Source organism: Cynoglossus semilaevis, chromosome 5 (assembly GCF_000523025.1).
Source record: "Cynoglossus semilaevis isolate Cse_v1.0 chromosome 5, Cse_v1.0, whole genome shotgun sequence".
Lineage (NCBI taxonomy): Eukaryota > Metazoa > Chordata > Actinopteri > Pleuronectiformes > Cynoglossidae > Cynoglossus > Cynoglossus semilaevis.
The window spans coordinates 10,300,774-10,324,744 of NC_024311.1; the positions used below are offsets into that span (position 1 = coordinate 10,300,774).

The following is a 23,971-nucleotide window of genomic DNA, read 5'->3' on the forward strand; positions in this document are numbered from 1 at the left end:
GAATTCGGCTCGCCCAGCTTGTAACTCAAAGAGCTGGCTGGCCTAGTCCGACGCACACTCCATAACAGATGATGGCGCTAATTTACCGAAAGCGAGGGACAGAGGTAGAAAGAGAGAGAGAGAGATAAAGGGAGAGAGACACCGAGAGAGAGAGACCTCCATCTTAAACAGGCGTTAGCTCGTTAGCTGCTGTTGTAGATTAACCCCTTATTAAGTCCAACAGCTGAAACTAGTGTAGTGTGTGACGTAAACATCGACACAGTTCATCGGAATAATCCACAGCCGCCATTTTTAACGTCACATTTACCTTGGCTTAAAATAAACACGGGTAAGTTTACCCAACCATTAGCAACAACAACTGAAGCTTAGCTTAGCCTTAGCTTTGCTTGTATGTTTGTATGTGTGTGTGCGTGCGCGCACTGGTTGCTTTGGTCATGTTATAAACAGTGTTGGTCTATAGCGCTAACTGCTGTGCACACTGTGCTGTCATTTTTGTCATGACGTCACAGTTTAACCATGTCACATGTTGACGGAAATACGTCACAAGAGGGTTTTCTTGGTTCAAACGGTCTGCTTGGTAAGAATTGGTGTTTGTTTATTGACTGATAGGGTTGTCAGTGTTCCAGCTGTGTAAATATGACATTTGTGTGTTAAAGTGCAGAGCTCAGACTGTCATCGTCTTGTCATGTATGGACTTAGTTTTGTTTAAAAAGACTGTATCCAAGAAATGCTGGTGAAGCTCTAGAACAGGGCCGGGCAAACTTTTTGGCTCACGGGCCACAATGAGGACCAACCTAGACTGGCTGGCAAGACCATCTTTAAGTATGAAAAATGTATTATGTGAAGTAATATTTTTAAAAAAAACTTATTTGAAACCTTCAGGTCAATGAAACAACGCATGTAATTTAGTGGGAACGATGGCGTTGGTCCCCCTGTTTAGCCAGTCTGAGGGTGTTAAAACTTCTCCTTTAAGACGGCCAGCCATCTTATTCAAAATACAACCTCTTCTTTCCGTGCTGCTGGAGCGGTCCGTTGGCTGGAGATTTGAGGTAGCGGCCACCGTCTAGCAAAGGTAAATTGTGTATCTCCCCATCTAGTGGTATCAACTGAAAATGCAGTTGATGCATTGCATAGCAGGAAAAAGACAAGTTGGAATCAGACTTCACCATAACATGGCTAACTTTGTAATAATGTCTGACCGACCGGATCAGAAGGCCCAAGGGGCTGAATCTGGCCCGTGGGCTGTAGTTTGCAGAAAAATGGTAACAGAAATATGAATAAAAAATATTAGATGAATATGAAGTGGGGGGGATTAACATGATTATTAATAATGAGTTCTTTGTCCATTTGCGGCCTTGACACGTGAGGCTTTTGGTGAATTTTAATATTTTTATGCCATTGATGACGGTTGTTGAAAATGATTTACCCTGACTTAAAATAAACATTAGCAACAACAACTTTGTATATATGTTTGTATATGTCTCTTTTTTGCTGTTCTGCTGAGCTATTCATTCTGCTGCTGTGACCGACAAATTGTTCCATCGTGGAACAAAGAAACATGTTGTTAATCTATTGACATATCAAAGGCTTTTCTGATAAAAGAAAATAGATGAAGTTATGGTGAAGACTGATAAAGATCAACTACAGTTGAGCTATCTTTGTCTAAACTATCTAAAATAGTGGAGCTACTAAAAGAAAAAGTTAAAAAAAATATTTAAAGTTTGTGTCATATTTAATCTGTTTCTCACTCAATTTGTGTTCATTGTTTGTTTGCACCTTGCATTTCAGAAGATTTGCATTTCATCCACGTGTGTTAAATGTTCCAAATCTGTCTTCAGTTTTTCTTTTACTTTGTACTATGTGATCATGTGTATTTGTGTACTTATTTATTTTTTGTGTTTGTATTTGTATATCCTTGTTTATTGTGGTGTCTCCTCCGTTGTTTGTTTGTGTGTTTGAAGTAGCAAAGTAGCATCCTGGATGGATAGCCTGGACCCTGAAAACCTTTATGTGGCTCCAGAGCAAACTGGACAGCCCTCACTGTCCCCCCCAACCTTGGACGTCTCCAATGTTGCAGTACTGGGGTAAGAAGACGTAAGACACTAATGTGCTCTGTCCATTTGAAGCCTTAACCATGAAAAATCCAACCAAAAGACCCCAGGAACTAGTCAATAGATATAAAAATAAACACAACAGATGAAACAAAATTAAAAAAATCCACAGAGCTATGGTTCAACCTAAAATACCTTTCATTTAAAAATAATTAAGGTTTGTCCATAAAATGGCTAAAATGGGGGAAAAAGTAAATAATATGAATTATATTTCGTACACCAATCACAGCTAAAACACAGCTAACAATTAGCCTATGAACAGATTTTTTTTGCTGAAATGTTAATTATAGCCTGACTCGAGGTAAATTAGCTTCAACAGAACTTTCCATTCCTTGGTCCAGTCATAACAGTTGTTTCTGTGGTTCGGCCAATGGAAGAGTTGTTCAGAAGAAGAGTTGTCATCATTTGACTTTGTTTTCACACGGTTGTCTCTCACAGGTCAGTGCAGTGTGTTGGTCCCGGGGCAAACATGTGCCCCCCACCCCTCAAACCCTATCTTAGCCGAGTCCGGAACCTGATTGTTTTAGTCCTCTTGTCTGTGGTGGGGGGATTAACTCCTGACTGGTCACCACTATTCAGAGCCTGTATCTCTCTCTGCTCACTGGGTCTTATCTCCATCGATCTGACACGCTGTTTGTCCGATGCTGCAGTCAGATCTGCTGGTCTAGAGAAATGTCCACAAAAGCTGTGGACCATCAGCACTTTAATTGTGAGACCTCACGTGGCCCCGAGCCTCCACCTCTGGCCCCAGTGCTGCAGGCAGCCCCACGTTCACTCCCAGTCACCAGTCAAACCTTAAAGACCTGTTTTCACGTCGTCTGTTCTGTCCTTGTATTTTTTTCTTTTTCTTCTCTGTGTGAAGTCGTCGTGGACGGGGTTTGTGTGGTAGTTGGTTTGTTTTTGGGAGACACTTTTCAAGGTTTTTGTTGGTTTCACTACACCAGGATCCAAAAGATACCAGAGAGTATACTAGTAGGTTGTCATCTGAACGTGACATCCCGTAGGTACTGAACTGAGGAAGGACAAGTAAAGGAACTGAACAGACCCTGCCATCATGGCTTCCTTTAAACTGGATTTTCTCCCTGAGATGATGGTGGACCACTGCTCTTTGAATTCCAGCCCTGTGTAAGTTACTGAGTCTGAGTCTGAGGCTGAGGCTGAGGACAGACCAGCAGCAGAGAAGACGCTGCTTCATTTCACATTGTAATAGTTTGTTAAACTTGTTGGTCTGTCATATATATGTCAATATACAGTCTATAGACTATGTCATTAAGGCTTTTAAACACTTGCTGTAAGAAAAACAACATGAGGTTGTTGTTTCTTTTTAGTGTTAAGCCTCGATTTCCAGAGGTGTTGGTTAGTTAGTTTTACGAGTTGCTATATCATAATATGTTGATCTAAAGCTCCTGTGGACCCTGGTGGGTTTTCTGATTGTTTTCTGGTCTTGAAGAATGAACATGTTGCAGATGAACACCTCCAGGGTGGAATTCTCTGGTCTTTAAAACATCTTTCTAAAAACCACTCATTTTGAGTCAACACATGTTGAGGGTGGAGGAGTCATGGTGCACTGGTGTTTGTCTTTACAGGGGGAAAAAGATGAACGGGTCCCTGGACCACCCCGACCAACCAGACATGGACGCCATCAAGATGTTTGTGGGGCAGATTCCACGGTCGTGGTCAGAGGAGCAGCTGCGAGAACTGTTTGAACCGTACGGAGCCGTCTACGAGATTAATGTCCTCCGAGACCGAAGCCAGAATCCACCACAGAGCAAAGGTTCTCCTGCAGCACACAATCATGTCGGCCTTCTCCACTTCCTGTTGTCCTCACTGTTCTTCTGTTGCCTTGACGACAGCCTGCAATGTGTCTAGACTTTGACATAGATATAGTAGATATATGGTGTCTTAAACCCCAAGTTGGTGGTTGCTTATTTTTTGCATGGGTAACAATAAGTTATGCCAATCCTTCAGATAAGAAAGGTTTTGTTTTGTTCACTTTAAATGTGTAGACAGAAATATTCCAAAGGTGTCTTTTATAAGAAATATAAAAATAAACAAAGACCTCATTGATTAAAATATGTTTAGATTTAAGGACTGGGATTCAGATGTGACAGAAGTGTTCTGTGTCTTTTTGACAGGCTGCTGTTTTATAACGTTCTACACCCGTAAATCAGCCCTGGACGCACAGAACGCTCTCCACAACATGAAGATCCTGCCTGGAGTGAGTCACTGCCTCCCATTGCCCACTCTTTTGTTGCTATGACCATGTTTATTATTAGAGATCTGACTCAGTGCTGTCACACAGACAGACCCATGCAGACTCAGACATTTGTCACTAGTTGGCAGTAAAGATCTGCATCTTGTCACCAGAAGAACAGAGAGAAAATGTCCCAGTGAAGGAGCAGATGTTTTTTTGAAACGAGTTTCTCAGATTTCTACTTCCCTCCACCCTGTTATTGCTACAATATATTTAAATACATTTATATTATATAATAAACACTGGAGGGTTTGGCTTATAAAATTGATATACAATATTTATTGAATTTAACAAAAGGCTGTGGTTTATAACCAGTGCTCTTTTATTTCCATTATAATTTAGTCAATTTGTCCCAATGTTTTACAGTTTAAAATTAGGTTGTGATGTCTATGTTGAAGAGTAAAGTAAAAACACAGGTTATATTTATCACTAATTTTTTTGGTTTTTTTTTTTAGATGCACCACCCGACCAGATGAAACCTGCTGACTGTGAGAAAAACAATGGTAAGGAGAAATCATTTCTGTATCCTTCTTACCTTAGTGTTGGACAAAATTAGCTGAATTTGTCATTAAAAGTCAAAGGTGAAGTCCAGTCAAATTTTTAATTGGTTGAATTTTCATTTTAAACTTAAACCTGTCTCTCTGATGTTTTCTTGATCAAACCTGTTGTCCTGGATGTTGTCCTAACCACAGTTGTTGTGTCTGATGGTGTCGGATGTTGTTGTTGAACTACAGCGGTAGAAGACAGAAAGCTGTTTGTCGGAATGATATCAAAGAAGTGCAACGAGAACGACCTACGGCTCATGTTTTCACCATTCGGACAGATCGAGGAGTGTCGGATACTTCGAGGTCCTGACGGACTGAGCCGTGGTAAGGTTTTCTATTTTTCACTTATACATTTGAATGTTTATATGCAAAAAAATATGATTTGTACAAAAGCATATTAAACAGATGGGAAAAAGTTACAAATATGGTTTAGTGGCTAAATGTATTAAATGCATGTTTATGTTACAAAATGTGAAAAAAATATACATAGAGTATATATTTTACCACAAATAAAAAAAGTGACTAGTTACTGTCAACAAAATTCAACCTGACATTAAATTCGGTTCTCCACTGAAATATCAGAAGGTGAAAAACAGTTTTATATTTTTCTGAAACATATTGAACAACTGACTTTTGGAGGTGTGTTGATAATTTTCCCACCTGTCGTGTCTTTCAGGCTGTGCTTTTGTGACATTCACAGCTCGACAGATGGCTCACTCAGCCATCAAGTCCATGCACCAGTCACAGACCATGGAGGTACATTGTCCCATTGTAAACATGTTGACTTTACTTGACATCTTCCTGGATGACGTTATCAGGCACAATTTTAACAGAAATACGGTTTTCTCTGTGAGCCATAATTAGCTGTTGTCTCTGTTGTCTGGGTGATGTTTTTTTGGAGAGGTACATTTTAATGCATGCATGATAAAGTGAAAGCATAACTGTCTTACAAAAGGAAGAAAAGGTGACCTCTACATTACTAAAATAAAAGACTTGGCTTCAGAAAACAGTTAACACACAACAGCTTTAACCCAACATTGGTACCAGAATTTTGATGATTGCAGAAAAAATGTGGTTCTTTTCACTCTTACAATACCAATATTTTTTTTTGTAAATTAACCTATTAACTTTACATGTTTTAAGTTTATTTATTTTTTATTCTCTTTTTATTTAGAAAGATACACGTCTAAAAAATGACGTCATAAGTCTTTTGGTTTTCTTTTGACTGTATTGATTGTAGACAGCGCCCTCTCGTGGCCATAGGGGTGTTTGCTATATTAGTTGCATTGGAACAGAAGTCACAGGACCAGCTGAACTATTAACATAGGAATGACTGGAAAATGCACTGCATTTTGTAATGTGCGTGTGTGTGCGTGCATGTGTGTGTCTTTAGGGTTGTGCTTCTCCCATCGTGGTGAAGTTTGCAGACACTCAAAAGGACAAAGAGCAGAAACGCATGGCCCAACAGCTGCAGCAACAGATTCAGCAGCTCAGTGCTGCCTCCATGTGGGGAAATCTGACTGGACTCAACAGCCTGGGACCACAGTACCTTGCAGTGAGTGTGTGTTTTCATATCAGCTGACCGTGTTGATGGGTGTGTGCATGTGGTCTCTGACTTCTGTTCATGCTTCAGCTCTACCTTCAGCTGCTGCAGCAGTCGTCCACAGGAAGCACCATGAACAACCTGCCCCCGAGTTCAGGTACACACACACACACACACACACACACACACAGGTTTGGCTTATAAAATTGATATACAATATTTATTGAATTTAACAAAAGGCTGTGGTTTATAACCAGTGCTCTTTTATTTCCATTATAATTTAGTCAATTTGTCCCAATGTTTTACAGTTTAAAATTAGGTTGTGATGTCTATGTTGAAGAGTAAAGTAAAAACACAGGTTATATTTATCACTAATTTTTTTGGGTTTTTTTTTAGATGCACCACCCGATCCAGATGAAACCTGCTGACTGTGAGAAAAACAATGGTAAGGAGAAATCATTTCTGTATCCTTCTTACCTTAGTGTTGGACAAAATTAGCTGAATTTGTCATTAAAAGTCAAAGGTGAAGTCCAGTCAAATTTTTAATTGGTTGAATTTTCATTTTAAACTTAAACCTGTCTCTCTGATGTTTTCTTGATCAAACCTGTTGTCCTGGATGTTGTCCTAACCACAGTTGTTGTGTCTGATGGTGTCGGATGTTGTTGTTGAACTACAGCGGTAGAAGACAGAAAGCTGTTTGTCGGAATGATATCAAAGAAGTGCAACGAGAACGACCTACGGCTCATGTTTTCACCATTCGGACAGATCGAGGAGTGTCGGATACTTCGAGGTCCTGACGGACTGAGCCGTGGTAAGGTTTTCTATTTTTCACTTATACATTTGAATGTTTATATGCAAAAAAATATGATTTGTACAAAAGCATATTAAACAGATGGGAAAAAGTTACAAATATGGTTTAGTGGCTAAATGTATTAAATGCATGTTTATGTTACAAAATGTGAAAAAAATATACATAGAGTATATATTTTACCACAAATAAAAAAAGTGACTAGTTACTGTCAACAAAATTCAACCTGACATTAAATTCGGTTCTCCACTGAAATATCAGAAGGTGAAAAACAGTTTTATATTTTTCTGAAACATATTGAACAACTGACTTTTGGAGGTGTGTTGATAATTTTCCCACCTGTCGTGTCTTTCAGGCTGTGCTTTTGTGACATTCACAGCTCGACAGATGGCTCACTCAGCCATCAAGTCCATGCACCAGTCACAGACCATGGAGGTACATTGTCCCATTGTAAACATGTTGACTTTACTTGACATCTTCCTGGATGAAGTTATCAGGCAAAATTTTAACAGAAATAAGGTTTTCTCTGTGAGCCATAATTAGCTGTTGTCTCTGTTGTCTGGGTGATGTTTTTTTGGAGAGGTACATTTTAATGCATGCATGATAAAGTGAAAGCATAACTGTCTTACAAAAGGAAGAAAAGGTGACCTCTACATTACTAAAATAAAAGACTTGGCTTCAGAAAACAGTTAACACACAACAGCTTTAACCCAACATTGGTACCAGAATTTTGATGATTGCAGAAAAAATGTGGTTCTTTTCACTCTTACAATACCAATATTTTTTTTTGTAAATTAACCTATTAACTTTACATGTTTTAAGTTTATTTATTTTTTATTCTCTTTTTATTTAGAAAGATACACGTCTAAAAAATGACGTCATAAGTCTTTTGGTTTTCTTTTGACTGTATTGATTGTAGACAGCGCCCTCTCGTGGCCATAGGGGTGTTTGCTATATTAGTTGCATTGGAACAGAAGTCACAGGACCAGCTGAACTATTAACATAGGAATGACTGGAAAATGCACTGCATTTTGTAATGTGCGTGTGTGTGCGTGCATGTGTGTGTCTTTAGGGTTGTGCTTCTCCCATCGTGGTGAAGTTTGCAGACACTCAAAAGGACAAAGAGCAGAAACGCATGGCCCAACAGCTGCAGCAACAGATTCAGCAGCTCAGTGCTGCCTCCATGTGGGGAAATCTGACTGGACTCAACAGCCTGGGACCACAGTACCTTGCAGTGAGTGTGTGTTTTCATATCAGCTGACCGTGTTGATGGGTGTGTGCATGTGGTCTCTGACTTCTGTTCATGCTTCAGCTCTACCTTCAGCTGCTGCAGCAGTCGTCCACAGGAAGCACCATGAACAACCTGCCCCCGAGTTCAGGTACACACACACACACACACACACACACACACACAAGTGGGTGGGGCAGAGAGAATGGAGACTAAATCCATGTTCATGTCTTTGTCAGGTTTAAATGCCATTCAGAACCTGGCTGCTCTGGCAGCAGCAGCCACTGCCACCCAGCCCCCCCCCACCGGCTCCAGCACCGTCACATCCTCCAGCAGTCCACTCAGTGTGTTCACCACCTCTGGTGAGGAACAGTAACGGTGCCGGGTACTGACTGTAGCCCTGTAAATAGTTTGTATTTCTGTATAATTTTTTTATTATTTGAATTCAGATAAGTGTTTTCCTTTCCACAGGCTCCTCCCCCACTTCCAACAGTAACTCCTCGATGAACACCATCTCCTCCCTGGGGGCGCTTCAGTCTCTGGCTGCTGGTGCTGGAGCTGGACTCAACATGAGCTCCCTGGCAGGTAGGTCAAGCCTCGGGTCACGGTCTCCTGCTGTAGCGTGTCACCACCTGTCACCACCAGAATGACAGCCGGAACTAATAGTCACATGACCTGATCATCTGATCTAATGTGATGATCAGCAGTTGTATGGTTCTGGGGTTCGTTTATTTTATGTATCTGCCAAACATTATTCTAATATATAAATGATCTATTTTGGGCATATTCAGTGATCAATGATGATAATTTAGCACTACATTTAAATCTGAGGTTTTTTACCAAATGATTTATTGTTTTTACTTTAATTTTTAGGATCTTTTCCCCCTTTTTTTGGCTTGTATTTGCCCATTTATGCTTTAGCTTATAGCTAACGTAAAAGCATTTTTGATTTTCTTTACTCTTAACATTTAACTTATTGAGGCATATATCTGCTTTTTAATTAACACTTCTGGCTAGTTTGCTTTATGGCAGCTAACTATTAGCTTTACATGAACATTACAGCGGATGTTGTTTGTCCCTGACTCTACTGTTGTGTCTGTGCTGCAGGCCTGGCAGCTCTGAACGGCAGCCTCAGCTCTGGGGGCCTGTCCAACGGCTCAGGGACCTCCATGGAGGCCCTGAGCCAGGCGTACTCCGGCATCCAGCAGTACGCTGCTGCTGCTGCCATCCCTGGTCTGTACAACCAGAGCCTGCTGCCCCAGCAGGGGGTGTCAGCCGCAGGCAGCCAGAAGGAAGGTGAGGTCTGGGGGGGGGATTGAGCATGTACAGTTACAGTAGAAATATAAACTGCTAAAATATCTTTTTGCACCTACTAACTTTTAATATTTGATTCTTGGTTCTTTCTAAATTCAATCATTAATGGCCTCACATTGAATTTTTCAATTTTTTTAAATGTCAGTTTTTGGACAACTTAAACACATTTTATGTTAAGTGCTGTCTGTTCATTCAATGCTGTCTGTTCATTGAGTTAAATCTGATGCAGATTTTCACACAACACAAGTTAAAAACACATAAAAACTCTGTGAAGGCGACAGTGTGTGATGTCCAAGGAAAACAAGAACAGATTTAGAACATAGTACATTTAGCTGAGGATAGAGCTGAGGAGGCGTGCAGAAACTAGTGATGCAGACAGGTTAGTGGAGATGTGTGTGTGTGTGTGTGTGTGTGTGTGTGTGTGTGTGTGTGTGTGTGTGTGTCTGTTAATGTATCTCTTTCTAAAAATTCTGTCTTGTTTTAAAAATGCTGCGTCAGCCAGCAACAGTCCCAGCACTGGTAAGACTAAGTCCACACCTCCTCCCAAACAAGGCTCTTCTCCTTGTTTGTGTCTCCATATCAGTCCGACTGAACATTTCATGTTAAATATTAAAGTGTTGTCAAACAGAAGGTCACCACCAGGACCAGTTCATTTACCTCCAGAACTTCACAAGGTTCATTAGGACATGGACTGAAGCTGTAGACATAGATATGTCTGCCCTGTATGGTTCAGCTGGGGGGGGGAAGATGGGGGGGGAAGGCGGAGGAAGCGCCACTGACAGTCTCTGTGTTCACTGTCAAGTCATTGGTTTCTGCTACAGAAGTTTGGCGTAACTGTAGGCGCACGGGTTAATTAAGCAACAACTTAGGTTCATGCTAACAGCCCTGTGTATCAGCTCAAGATAATGAGACACAGTTTACTACAAATACTCTACACTAATGAAGAAGTAAAGCATCAAAGTTTACTATTATAGTATTCATTACTCTCACTACTATTATGATAACCGTTCACTGTGATTGGTTGAACAATACACTCTTTGATTGACAGGTCCAGAAGGAGCCAACCTGTTCATTTACCACCTGCCCCAGGAGTTTGGAGACCAGGATTTACTCCAGATGTTTCTTCCCTTTGGAAATGTCATATCTGCCAAAGTCTTCATCGACAAACAGACCAACCTCAGCAAGTGTTTTGGTGAGTGTGGTCCAGACGGGTCGGAGCCCTGGTCAGATAAAACGGCACGCTCCTCTGTAGAGACAGCGTACTGCAGTGTAGTATCCTCATCTGTCCTGTACCATAGTAGACCTGGGCTCCAATCCAACCTCAGCCCAGTTTCTAGAGGTGAAAGTCAAGAGTGAATTCAGTCAGGGTCAGTGGTTCTCAAACGGTGGTATGTGTACCACTTGTAGTCTCCTGTCTTGAATCAGAGTTTGGTCACCGAGAGTCAGAGGGTACAATGTTACAGTACTCAACAGTACTCCTTCAGCAGTGTTGACAGTTTTGTTTTAATTGGGTTAGTGGCTCCCTCTAGCGTCTGCGTTCTGCAGTTCACTCACAGGTGTCTGAAATGAAATATTAAAGTGGTCACACTGTCTGTCCTGAACTGGTCCATGGTCCATGATCCATGGTCTGGTCCATGGTCCAACCTCTGTATACATATACTCTGACACTGACTGAAGGATTGATTCAAATACTACTTCCTTCTTCTCTGATGACACTTGAGTTTCTCACTCTGATCTCTGCTCCAGGCTTCGTGAGCTATGACAACCCAGTGTCATCTCAGGCCGCCATCCAGTCCATGAACGGTTTCCAAATTGGTATGAAGAGATTGAAGGTGCAGCTGAAGCGTTCCAAGAACGACAGCAAGCCCTACTGAAGCTGCAGGAGCAGCAGGCACTTAGTAAGGCAGGGTTTTCATCTGGTAAGTGGAGTCTGAGTCCAGAAGAGAGACTGGTCCGACAGAACCTTCCTGTCTGGTGTCTCTGATGTTGTGACTGTGCTGTGTTCAGGCAGAGAGACTCACTAAACTACACACAGGGCTTTGGTCTAGACCTGGTTCTTCTTATTATTATTTCTGTGTTCAGCTGTCGGTCACACACTGTTTTTTAATTTTAACACATTGGAGAAGGAGGTGTATATTTTTTTTAAGTTGAACTGTAGTCCATTTGCTGTGGTACATTCAGGTGAAGTTGTTGGCAAGGATTGTTGTTGCACTTTGACATTCAGGTGCCAAATCCCTGTCTCTTCTGTCTTATTGTTAACTCTGCCCTCAGTCTCTTTGGTGAGGTCACTGACAGGGGGCAGTATTATCCACATTCAGACACTACATATGTACATGCTCAGAGGCATTCAGAAACAGGGAGCTCCACTAAGGCATTCAAAAATATCTGTTGCACCACAGCACCACACAAACGGCACATTTACCGACAACCACATTTGCTCAAAGACACAAAAAGCAGCTGGTTTCCTGCTGTGAGGTGCATTTAATGACATCATGGAGTTAAATTTGGGAAAAGTTTATTAAAACACAGAGGACCCAAAAAGCTCCTGATCAGGCTTTTAATCAAATGTTTGTGGGTTCAAATCCCTGGACCTGGCAGCACTGCGGAGCATTCAGAACACTCTTACCAAAGTGAAAAATCCCACTGTGTGTGTTATGGTGTGGTAAATGTACAAAGTAACTTCCATAAAGGTACCAGAAAAAACCATGGTACTGTACCAGTGTACAGTCATTGTGTTTCTGTGTGGACAAACATCAGCTTAAAATCCATAAAATCCCTTCAAAACTGCTTTTTACACCGAATGCAAGAAATAAAGTTGCATTTACTGCAAGTTCACTCCTGTGGGACAAATTACAATAAATGATTGAGTTTGAAATCATCTCTGTCTTCACAAATTGGGTCCACACCCCCTACTTTGGAAATCACAGGCTCAAGGTGACACACATTTTATAGGGTAAATAATATTGTTAGCAAAAATTCATTTTTTCTTGGTTGACAAATGACAACCATGATTATGCACATTTCACATTTCCCAGCATGCTTTAGTGGTGCTTTTCTCATGCTGCTGTACTCGGGTGACTCTGAGCACTTAAACGCCTCTTAAACAACTGCTTTCAATTGGTGGCGGTTTCAAATCAGTTAGCTGTGTTGCTAGCTAGATGCTAGCAAGTCAAATGAGTTGGCTTCACCAGTAATAGCCTAATGAAGAGGAGGGGTGGAAGGGGGGGTCCGTTCACATTCAAAACACTCCCCATAAACTTGAGATTTTCAAATAAATGTGTGTGCGTGTGTGTGTTTTGATAGAACTACAGTCGTGTGTGTGTGTGTGTTGAGATGTATATTTAAACTCGTATGCCTTTTCTATTTTTATAAAGGTTTTATACTTCCCTCGTGTGTCAGGGAACTATTTATTGCTTAAATTATTTATCCGACTAAACATTGTCTTGGAAAAAAATGTGAAAAAGTCTGAAATGATCAACTTGATCTCCTGTGTTTGCTGTGTGTTTGACGAGTGTTTGTGAAGTGTTGTTGCACTGTAACTGGACTGTTTGAACCGGTCTGTCTTCAACGACAGGTAATTGAAGAAAGCTCAGGTATTTGAAACCCACAAGAAAATACAGAGATTTTTTTCACTGTTGTTGTTGAACTAGATCATCATTATCATGAAGAAAAACAGACTCCAAATAACTGTAAAACTACCAACTGGCCTTGTGGTTAAAGAGTCAGTATTGTTATCAGAGATGTAATTACCCCTGTAGTGTTAATGGAGTACTGCAACATCTGAGGTTGGCTATAATTTAAAAACAATATAAAGAAATTTGTGATACAAATTGATGAAAGTTCAGTTTAGATTCACAAAAAGAACAAGATGCAGCGTTGACTTCAGAACAACTTAGTCAGAAATGTGTGAAAACGTATGGAACACGGTTAACAAACAAATGTTATCCTGGAGAGAGCTAAATGCTAAAGAGAAACTTATAAAGAATAGCCGAATGTTTACTGGGAGCAGCTAAAGGTTAGTTGGAAAAAGCTCAATACATCATCATCACATGCGACCATGTGATTCCAGCTGTCACAGTCCTGCCTTTAGATGTCACTAATTCTCACACACTGTGTGTAAAGACAGTGATTGAGAGCAGAAGTTTAAATTCAGTGACTATCTGGAGGCTCTGTTCTGTCTGCTGTTTAGAAGTGTACGTGTGTGTGTTCATTGCATCTCTGATTAAGGCTGCTGTTGTTGTTCTTTTGTTGGTTTTGGGGTTAAGTGTATGATTTTCCTGCTCTCATTAACGTGTCGGGAAGTGATGTCATTCTGTTTTTGTTTTACTGACATTTAACTGGATCAAACGCAAAGCCTTCACTCATCTTACAGTCGTTTACACATTTCACTGTAGTCCCCATAGATCTGGACACAGGTTTTTAATTGGACCTGTCTCCTTGTCCCAACTCTGTATTGTGGTCCAATAAAGTCAACACAAACATAAAAAATACATTTTTAAAAATCAGTTTATTGAGTGTAAAGGTTGAAGGCAGATGAGTCAAGCTGATGAAGAAGATCTATGTGTGTCTTTCGTTAATTCCTGCCATTATATTCACGTTGTGTTCAACTAAACAGGCCCAGGCATCACACTGACTAGGAAACTGCTGAGTAATTTCAAACTAGTATATCATTACATTTTATGTTTTCCTTCATGAAGTTTTTGTTTAAGGGAGTGCCGTAGATATTTTTATGTAAAACATATATTCTGTAGCTCAGAAAAATGTTGAACAAACACATAATAACACATTAAGGCAGGGCTACAGTATGAAGAGGTTCTTTTTAACGGTTAGAAAACATTTGACCAAAATATAATGATAGAACCCGTGACAGCTGTTGGTAACGCCTGAACGACTCATTATGCTTAAGTGACTTAACGTCCATTTTAGAACTTTTTGACTCAAATTATAGCTCCTCAGCTTTTGCAGTCAGGCTCTTAAATCCTTCATGCTTTTTTTCCAGGGCATTCATTTGCAACCATAGGCTAGAGCAAAGTAACGGAGTCCGTTCCTTACTTAGTCTCTATGGTTGCACAAGGCTAATTAAAACACTCCTGGTAAAAATGCGTCTTCTTTGCCTCTCTCCCTCCATTGCTGTTTAACCTACGTGTGTCTCCCTCTTGTGTTTGTCTGTTTTGTTTTTGTGTCTCCAGATCTTCTTCCTGTTTGCCCTAGCATGTCGATGTGGCGTCACCCTTCATCGTCCAGTCCTTCTGTGTCCCCCGCTGCCTCTCTGATGCTTCCAGTTTCACCTTTGGTGTTATGTTTGACCTTTTTTTTTGTCCCCCCACCCCCACCTCAGAGGTTTTGTGTGTGCTTTTCCTTTTTTTCTGTATTTGTGCTGTGTGCTGTCAGCAGGCAGGGGGCACTACAAAGACTGCCACTGAATGTGTATAAAGTTAGTTTAAAGAACTATTACATGCAAAAAAAAAATCTATTTTTCTATTAGTGAGTGACACAAACCACTAAAACCTTTCACATTGTTTCTGACAAATCTTTGTCACACAAGTCTAAGCTTTAAAAAGGATAGTTGTGTTTTTTTACTGTGTGGTTGTAGAAGGTGAGGAGAGTCACTGCTGACTGTATTATTATCACAGCCCCTCCGTCAGTGGACAACCTTCACATACAAACTTTATGTTGGTTCTCTCAAAGCTGTAAGATCCCGTAACAACAAATTCACAGAGGAAGTGGACAGAGGTGCGTGGAGCCACTGCTTCCTTCATTATGGGATTCCCATTGTTTGATATTGGAAATGTCAACAGACTCATTTTAGGGATAGTTTTGACGAGAATAGCTGAGTAGTCAGAGGTTTACCTGACACATCACACTGTCTCAGCCACTCGTGAATCAGCTGAAACCTTTGTTTTGTCACTGTTAACAACCACATTCTTAGTGATGGCAAACATCAACAAAACAAACAGATGTGATGGCGGACTTTAGACAGTGAAGGCCAGCAGAGGCAAAACACCTCACACTACTGTTCATGGAATTAACACAAAGTATCTTCTCAGCTCCCTGTACACTCCGTATCCATGTCAAATACTGCAGTTTTAACAAGTCTTCTGGTTCTTTAGTCATTTATTTTGTCTTGCTTGTGGCTCAGCATTATTTTTTCACAGACTGGTACACCAGCAGGGGGCAGTATAGCTGTTATTTCTGGTGTATTTAGCGGTTCATACAACCACACATACAGGAGACCTTGACATTGTACTAAATTGTATCAGCACAGAGCCCCCATACTCCAACTGTGTGTACATGCGTGTGTTATGTGTGTGCACGTGTGTCGCGTTTGTTACTGCTCACAGGAAAAAGAAGTGGTCGATTGGAGACCTGTTCCTCAGGTTAAAGACAGGATGAAGGTTATGGTCAGAGTGAGATGTTACTTCACCAAGTCGTGGCTGGGGGGTTCTGCAGAGGTTGGACAAATGAATGACAGTCAATTTAACGTTCTAAATGATGAGCTTCACCAGGCGTGTGCGTGTGCGTGTGTGTGTGTGTGTGTGTGTGATTAATGTTTACTTGCTGTAGTCCTGGGAGGTTCCCACGAGGCTTCAATGTGACTACATGAATTGAAAATAATTATTTTCAGCTCACGACTGCAACCACACAATACATTTCTGTGTTCTTTTTCTTAAGTGGAGAATCAAATACTACATCCTCAGAGGAGGGACTTTTGTCAGAGTTTCATTTAGTAATGGAGTGTGTGTTTTCCTATTGATTTTATTTGCTATGAAGTTCTTGGTAAAATGTGATCTAGTTTGTGTTTTAATTAAAAACTCCAAAATAAACAGGTGCCAAATATTTTGCACTACCACAACACTTCCATGTGTCGTCTTTTATTGATAGAAAAGGGTCACAGACTTTTCAGGAATTTAACTCAGAAAAGGATTATTAGAAGATAATAATGAACACATCAAAAGCTTTACGACACACAGTCAAACTGATGACTTCGGTTCAACAGTGTTTCTGTCTCAACATGTTTTTCAAGGAATAACTGGTGACTGTTTTATTTCAGGTAAATATTCAGAACTTTAATGAAATTTGAATTAAATTCATGTAGAATTAGAGTCTGCTATGAACCTTTCTTTTGTCTGGTCAATAGTGCAGTGGATAGGATTAGGAGATTTTTTTATGGCTGATATTATTTGTACCTGAAAGGTGTGCCAATATACACCATACAACACAACAGACCGGCTAGATTTAATTTAAGGAATGTCTTTTTTTTCTTAAGCAGGAGATCCTCGCAAAAGTGATCTAGATCAACGAGTGTGCTGGTTTATCAGTATTATTTGAGTTTTATGACATCATGTATATTTAAAAGGTACGTTTTTACAAGGATTTATGGGAACACAAAGGGTGCGTGTAAATGCAGGTCTACTGACAGCCGATAGAGGGCGGTAAATACAGAGTTGCTGCTTCTGGTACGTTTCAAACTAATAGAGAAAGAAGAAGAAGAGCAGCTCATCCTGAGTGATTGCGAGTGATCGGCAACGAAGGTGTTTGATGTTTTAATACACTTTTGGTATTGGAGAACTTTCTGGAATTTTCTTCCTGCTGTGAGAGAAAAGAGATAAGATGGCGACCACCATCAGCACCCAGCGAGGACAGGTTTGTGTCGATTGTTCTGTGTTTACACTGTCACCGCCAACAGGAAGTAGCATCTTCCTCGGTAAAGTACAGTCCACAGGACAGAACAATCAGTATAAACACGTAGTTTTACAGACAAACAGTGAGGAGGAGTTACTATTACTGCGCCTCTTAACCGTGTTTAGTCGTGTCGTTAGCAGAAAGCACAACGAATGTGTATTAAATACCTGCAGTAACGAACCACGAAGAAATATGCAATTTAACAAAGACTATTTTGGTCTCAGATGTTATTGTAATATTAGTGTTACAGTGGTGAATTAAAGATAACATGGTATGAGCTGTTGAGCTAAAGTTACTAATCACAGAGATTGACTTACTATAACAACGTACTGAGCCAAGCAACTCAACAATCCTACTGTAGCAAGGAACTTCTAGGGTAATGTACGTAACTATCGGGCTAAGTAAGTAACGGACTAGTAAAGAAACTAGTAAAGTATAGAAATGTTAGTATCAAACTATAAATGTAACAGGGAAACTGGTGTATGCCACAAGCTAATGTGATAACATTTGACATGCCAATTTTACAAGCTAAACGACGACATATCAATGTCAAATGCTAATTTAACAAGCTAAAAAGCCAAATAAACCACCCAAACAAACCAATGAAACGAAAAAATTATATAAACTAACGGGCAGTTTGGATGATACATGTGAGCAGCTAATAAGCTAGAGCACCGGTGGCCATGTAGATCGGGATCTACCAGCAGATCGCAAAGGGAGTACTAGTGGATCATGAGCTATAATAATAATTAAAAAAAAAAGTCACAATTGTCCTAAACTTGAACGGGGGGAGGGGAGGGCAGGTCAGGAGCAGATAGATGGAGCGTTCGTGTGAATTAAGATTAATGACATGTAAACGTACGCCATCTTTTGGGGAAACGCGGGTATTGCAGGGAAAAGGCAGATGTTTAATGATAATATAAATAATAATATAAGTTTTATTTGAAAAGCTGCATCCGGCCTCCGGTCCTTAATTTGCCCATGCCTGAGCTAAGTATTTGTTGTAGCGTTTCACTCCCGTTAAATATTACCAGGTAAAAGAAGGATTATTATTATTATTTTAGTGCTACTGTGATCAACTTTATGTTCGGGCTATTACTGAAATAAAAAAAGTTTAGGTTAGGAATGAATCACAAATTATGTATTTATATATACTTTATAACATACTATTCTTCTTATTCTATGGCCTGTTATGACTAAAACTGTACTTTTTCTTTTTATTATATATTATGAATTATGTATTTTTGAATGTTTATATATATATATATATATATATTTAGGCACATATCGGGGAGCTTCCTCAGGACTTCCTGCGGATCACTCCCACCCAGCAGCAGCAGCAGGTCCATATGGATGCTCAGGCAGCCAGGCAGTTGCAGTACGGTGGATCCATTGGCACAGTGGGCAGACTTAGCATCACTGTTGTCCAGGTAAGAAGTCAAACGTTGTTCAGTTGACACTATTTCAGGTGTGTTGAGCTTTATTTTATCACATGGAAAAACCTCTGCTACAGTTGGATTTAATTTTCCATTTACTGACATCATGTTGCTGCTGCTGTGTTTAGGCCAAGCTGGCGAAAAACTACGGAATGACACGAATGGATCCATACTGTCGGATCCGACTAGGCTACGCAGTCTATGAGACGCCAACTGCTCACAATGGAGCCAAGAACCCTCGCTGGAACAAAGTGATTCAGTGCACGGTTCCTCCCGGCGTGGATTCCTTTTACTTGGAAATCTTTGATGAGGTGAGGATCTTTGCAGGAGTGAACTTTATTTTCTGAGCTCTTCATTTACATTACACTGGAGGATTGAAATATACCCACTTACCGTTATCATAAGATATTCTAGTATACAGCAATGCCTTGTATTGATTCTTACCCCTGACTTACCCTTCTTTTAGTCCTATTTAGCTGTGAGTTCTTTATTTACTCCACAGAGAGCATTTTCTATGGATGACAGAATTGCATGGACTCACGTCACTATTCCTGAGCGTCTGAGGGATGGCACCGTGGTGGATGAGTGGTTTAGTCTCAGTGGAAGGCAGGGTGACGACAAGGAGGGCATGATCAACCTGGTCATGTCTCTGGCTGTGAGTACAGTTTGGAGAGTCAGAAATCCTAAGGGATTGATTTAATGTAAAAACTATTAGGTCTGTTGAACCTAATGTTTAAAGTAGCAGTATAACAGAACATTTGCTAAAATCAAAGAGAGAAATTAACCAATTATAATAACTAATTATTTACTTATTGTAAGTAGAAAAAATATTCCAAATTAGCTAAATGTTGCTCAAATAATTGGAAGATTAATAAAAAAAAATTCACTACTTAATTTGCCACACGGTCAGCAAGAATTTATATTATAACTACACAGAAATGAGAGCCTGGGTTGCTGCTTAGACTGTGTATTCAACATACTTAACATTCAAAAATATAACTGCACATATTTAATATGTACTGTAACAAAGAGTGATGCATCACTAAGTGGTGATGAATTTGTAAAAATGTCTGATAACAGACTTTAAGTGACAGAGTGACTTTTTTTTTCAACCAAATTGCCAGTAATTGACACTGTCATGTTTATGTTCATGTTAGTGCCTTTTTAAAACATGGGTATTCTAGACACATGTTCAGAGTATCTGTAGAACATGTACTCATGATATAGTGTACTGTATGCCAAAGAGGCACTGAGTTTTACACTGACATGTTGGGAACTAGTCCAGATGAACTGTCCTCAGATTGAGGGTTCAGTCTCCATCAAGTAACAGTGTCACATATGATAATGATGATGATGATGTAGGAAGGTGTAACGTTTGTGAGGATGTGATTGTGGTGAGTGATGTGCTCTAACCCTCAGTGTGTTTGTGTCTCAGACCATACCAGCANCTCGGACCGTGCCAGCAGTAATGATGTCTCAGCCCGTGGTGGTGATGCCTTCAGTGTATCAACAGGGAGTGGGATATGTGCCCATCACAGGTGAGACACAAAACATGCACACAGTGGAAAAGAGTGGTCCCACATAATGTTTTCATTTTTGACCCTTCCATAAGGAGTCAGTGGAAATTCCAGTATTTGTTCCATTGACCGATGAAAAGGCCACGCGCCTCAACACACACCTGTTTTATATCCAGTCATCTGTACCTAAAGCTGTTAGGACAAAGGTGTCGTGTTGTCTTGTTGCCTAGCATGTGGGTAAATCTTTTGTTGTTAGCTTGGGCTGTTAGCACATCCCAGGTAAAGGGGCGGGGGTTATTTACTAGTCTGATTTGTATCATGTGCTGTCAGGAGTGCCCACTGTCTACAACCAGGGAATGGTGCCCCTGGCCGTGCCGGGTGCCATGCCGACCGTCGGGAACCAGGAGACCATGTGCAGTGAAACAGAACTGAAGGCCCTGCAGGACATGTTCCCCAACCTGGACAAGGAGGTGATCCGCACTGTGCTGGACGCCCAGCAGGGCAACAAGGACGCTGCCATCAACTCACTGCTGCAGATGACTGAGGAGCTTTAACCAACACACACACACACACACAGCAGCCATATGAGTCCTGCTCTACAACTGTTTACCACAAAGAATCAGTCGTTCCCATCGTCAACTCCACTGTGACTTCTAGTAAAGGGATAGTTCATATTTTTATGAAGCGTATGAGGTACTGACATGTAGTTCTGCCAGAGCTCATCGCTACAACTGCCACCTGCTGGCCATTTTAAGTCTACAATACCTTGAAGAGTTTGTTCCCTGGTTACTTTAACAGGAAAATTCTAGGGGTTTGTTTCAACCGTCATGCTTTTAACACCAAAGTCCATAAAGAACAATTTGAATTCTCAGTTTGGAGAAGCACAGAGGCTTCTGATCTACTGCTGCCTCATGTGGCTGGTTTGTGTAACTGCAGTTAACTCAAACTGAGTGACTGGTCCAAGTATTTGCAGCAGCAGCAGTGGATCAGCATCTTCTCTCTGCGCTCATGTCCAACCACTAACAGTCGCAGTTTCAGTCTGAATTTCAATTAATTTTTTCAAAAAATGTATCAATGTTATTCTTTCAACCAATCAAAAAAGGTCTCTTTGCACAGACCTGAACTATTCCTTGAAGAGTAGAAGTAGCCTTGGCTTTCTCCACAAACACACTGGAGCCTTCCACAACACCACTGCGTTAACCTTTGACCTTCAACTGGTTGTTTATTGCTATTATTGACACACAGAAGAGTTCATGTCATTTTTTTTAATTAGCTGTTTTTATCAGTATCACACGATCTCCCAGCCCTAATTACTAATCACAGCGTGCCCCACGTAAGTTCTGCGTCTCTCAGTTCTTGGTGGTATTAGAACCTGCCTCCAGTCATTTGCCGTGAGCAGCTTCATGTTTTACAGTTGTATCTGTACCATGTTTAGTGATTAAGTGAAGTGAATTGGTTAAGTTATTATAAAGTGTATTTCATGACTGTAAATACTGAGAGTAAAGACAATCTGTTTCAAACTACAGAAGCTGTCATTGTGTCTCAGTGTGAGGCCTGTGTTTGACAGAATCATGGGTAAAAACCATGTCATGGTTGTTGTAAAAACTGATGTTCCAGTTGATTTAGGTGATCATCCCCGCGACCTTTTAGAAAGCTGATTCTTAGTTGTCCTCTAAAGTGTTGCCTGTACTGTTTGGTTCTTAAGGACTCACAACTTGTAGAGTGCTGAAAAGACGGAGCCAAAAGCAGTGATATGAACTCAGCAGCTGTGAGGATCAGGAGAGCATTAGCCTGTGGAGAACTCTGGTTTGGTTCATGTTTTATTTCTAATCATTGCAGAATCGTTCATGTATATTTTTAGGAAATCCAGTCTGTTCGGTTCCATAAACACAAATATAACAACTGATTATTTCATTTTATTTTGAATGTCCAATAATGTCTGTACACAGACTCTACCGACTATCCTTACTACTGTGTGTATTTATGTGTATATTTGACCACATTTGAAAAGTACAATTAACCTATTTATGTGATCCCAAAAATATTAATTTTATTTTCTTTACTAATAACATTAGTTGTGTTAAGACAGGGCAGAACATGGACAGGCCCACTGGGGTCTTGATTGGACAAGCTCATTACAGTGACAATCATCATACACCTGCATTCATGCTTTGAATTAAAAATCATTCCATATTTGGCTTTTGGAAATGTGAGATTTCCAACCTGTGTGTTTACGGAACGTTTTTTTCTGAAGTAGAAACGTTGAAAAACTCTGGACCCTGACATGGTGGTTTACGTCAGAGCCGACTGCAGGCTTAGCACCCCCTGCTGTAAAGTTAGCAAGGGAGCCAGAGGCTAACAACAAAAAAAAAGTTTTCTTTAATTCTACCATTTGTCAAGAGTTTCTTTTCCTCTATCCTTATCAGTCTTTTCCAACGAGGAACAAAGGTTTCCAAAATGTTCTCTCCCTTCATAATAATCATTGATAGAATCTTGAACAGGTGTGGAGTTCAGGTTTGAGATTCCTATCTTCTTTTTAAAGTAGATATAAATATTTTTCTGTGTGCTGAAATCTATGTTGTCTCTACAGAGTACTGTAGGGGGCACTCACCACCTTAGAGCTTACTCTGTCAGTATCCCATGTTACGACTCTTCCTACAGAAACTTCATGGAAACCTTTTGTGGTTAATGTTTTTGTGCTTTAAATATATCTGTCCTGTACAGCAGGCTGTGAAACCACAAGCAGAGCTTTAAATGTTGGTTTTCATTACAGTATTTAACAGAGTTATTAAACATAACCTTTTCTAGTTTGTGATGCATCATATGCAGTCTGCCATTGGTTCCATGTTTGTGCTGATAAGGTTTTGGTGATGTTATGAAGTCTGTGTTTATCCACTGTCTGTCCACTGCGTTAGCGTCTGGAGCTGCTCACTTCATTTGCATATTTTCAGAATACTAATTTAAAGCTGCTATCTGTGGAATAATTTGTCCAAATCTCTATTAAATAGCTCTATACTGGAACATTGATCAGTGGTCTACTTTTATTATTTACTTCATATCTGCTCAGTCTAGCCCAGCAGGTGTAGAGAGACATGATTCCTGATTAGATTATAAACTATATAACGAATAAAATAGCACTATAGCCATAGCTTCACTAATATTCTGGAATTGCAAAAAAGTGAACTTTCATTTTCTTAAACTTTTTTTATTTTAAGTTAGTTTAAAAGTGAACTTTCATTTTCTTTAAACTTTTTTTATTTTAAGTTAGTTTCATGCAAGAGTGTAAGTTAATGCCTTTCAGTTGAATAACTCACCACACTAGAAACATTAGATCTACTATCAAGTACGTTAACTACCTAGCAAAATAAGCTAAGTCCCTTTCGATAAGAAGTTAACATTTCAGTAAGGTGAAATTATCAGGATATTGGGAAGCGTCTGCTATTAGTAAAACAGCCCTCACCTTCACCAATGTAGCCATACAGATAGCTGGAAAACGAAATTATATATACAAATATAATTTATAAATTACATA

At 40.1% G+C, this 23,971-nt stretch overlaps 2 protein-coding genes across 9 annotated transcripts; both read left to right on the forward strand.

Annotated features, from left to right (window-relative positions):
- The first annotated feature begins 80 nt into the window (after positions 1-80).
- Positions 81-16,658, forward strand: celf1 (cugbp, Elav-like family member 1). Of its 8 annotated transcripts, XM_008310429.3 has the most exons (15): positions 87-328; positions 1,962-2,084; positions 3,698-3,885; positions 4,247-4,329; positions 6,850-6,898; positions 7,130-7,264; positions 7,617-7,696; positions 8,334-8,495; positions 8,574-8,640; positions 8,729-8,851; positions 8,961-9,074; positions 9,597-9,785; positions 10,852-10,995; positions 11,550-11,722; positions 14,993-16,658. In XM_008310429.3, the coding sequence occupies exons 2-14, from the start codon at positions 1,981-1,983 to the stop codon at positions 11,675-11,677; spliced, it is 1,566 nt and encodes a 521-aa protein (XP_008308651.1). In that variant the 5' UTR covers positions 87-328; positions 1,962-1,980; the 3' UTR covers positions 11,678-11,722; positions 14,993-16,658. The 8 variants fall into 8 exon arrangements, with proteins under 8 accessions (XP_024911359.1, XP_024911360.1, XP_008308651.1 ...); XM_025055586.1 differs by having other exon boundaries at positions 11,550-16,658; XM_025055587.1 differs by having other exon boundaries at positions 1,965-2,084; positions 11,550-16,658.
- Positions 16,659-17,258: 600 nt separating this feature from the next.
- On the forward strand, positions 17,259-23,466 carry tollip (toll interacting protein). The gene is made up of 6 exons (XM_008310431.3): positions 17,259-17,451; positions 18,771-18,916; positions 19,051-19,233; positions 19,425-19,577; positions 20,358-20,460; positions 20,770-23,466. Exons 1-6 carry the CDS (start codon positions 17,415-17,417, stop codon positions 20,991-20,993), a joined length of 846 nt encoding a protein of 281 aa, XP_008308653.1. The 5' UTR covers positions 17,259-17,414; the 3' UTR covers positions 20,994-23,466.
- Positions 23,467-23,971: the final 505 nt, after the last annotated feature.

What these genes read in the sequence shown, in the direction of transcription:
- celf1 (XM_025055586.1), top strand. Translation starts at nt 1,981, where the DNA reads ATGGATAGCCTGGACCCTGAAAACCTTTATGTGGCTCCAGAGCAAACT. An exon ending in GAATCCACCACAGAGCAAAG is followed by an intron (nt 3,886 to 4,246) that starts GTTCTCCTGCAG and finishes TCTTTTTGACAG; the next exon opens with GCTGCTGTTTTATAACGTTC. An exon ending in CAACCTGCCCCCGAGTTCAG is followed by an intron (nt 8,641 to 8,728) that starts GTACACACACAC and finishes TGTCTTTGTCAG; the next exon opens with GTTTAAATGCCATTCAGAAC.